The sequence below is a fragment of the Apaloderma vittatum genome, unplaced genomic scaffold (genome assembly GCF_000703405.1).
Source record: "Apaloderma vittatum isolate BGI_N311 unplaced genomic scaffold, ASM70340v1 scaffold41192, whole genome shotgun sequence".
Classification (NCBI taxonomy): Eukaryota; Metazoa; Chordata; class Aves; order Trogoniformes; family Trogonidae; genus Apaloderma; species Apaloderma vittatum.
In genome coordinates, this window is record NW_009704822.1 from 1,174 (window position 1) to 1,580 (window position 407).

The window sequence follows — 407 nt, forward strand, 5'->3', positions numbered from 1 at the left end:
TTGGGCGTGGCGGCGAAGGCAGCTTTGAGGGTCTCCAGCTGCTTGGCTTTAATGGTGGTGCGGGGCCCCCTCCGCTTGGTGCCCGAGTTCTGCTCCTCGTTCTCGTTGTTGGTGGTCTCCTTGTCTGAGGAGGTCGAGTTGTCCGTCTCCTTGGTGTCGTCCTGCATGGGGTCCTGGAGATCCGGGGACAAACTCCTGTCTGTACATGAGGACACTGTAAAGGAGACCCAGAGAGGAAAGAGGGGGCAAGGATGACTTAGGGGAGAGATCAACCCCCCTCCTCCTCTGCCCTCCCCAGCCCACCCGGCCTGGCTGTTTTCCAGGAGGGTGCTGGCAGGGCGTGCTGGAGAGCCGCGGATCTTCTCTTCTCTCCCCGTACCCCCAAAGCATCAGCCCCCCCGAACATC

General features: G+C 61.7%; 1 protein-coding gene across 1 annotated transcript in view; it reads right to left on the reverse strand.

Moving 5' to 3' along the window:
- LOC104270732 (LIM/homeobox protein Lhx5-like) overlaps window positions 1-214 on the reverse strand; it is a gene marked incomplete at both ends in the record, with an annotated part of 301 nt that extends 87 nt beyond the window's left edge. Inside the window, 1 exon segment of the mRNA XM_009865170.1 lies at window positions 1-214. This exon segment is cut by the window's left edge and continues 19 nt beyond it. Within this exon segment, the coding sequence (XP_009863472.1) occupies window positions 1-214 (214 nt within the window).
- Window positions 215-407: the final 193 nt, after the last annotated feature.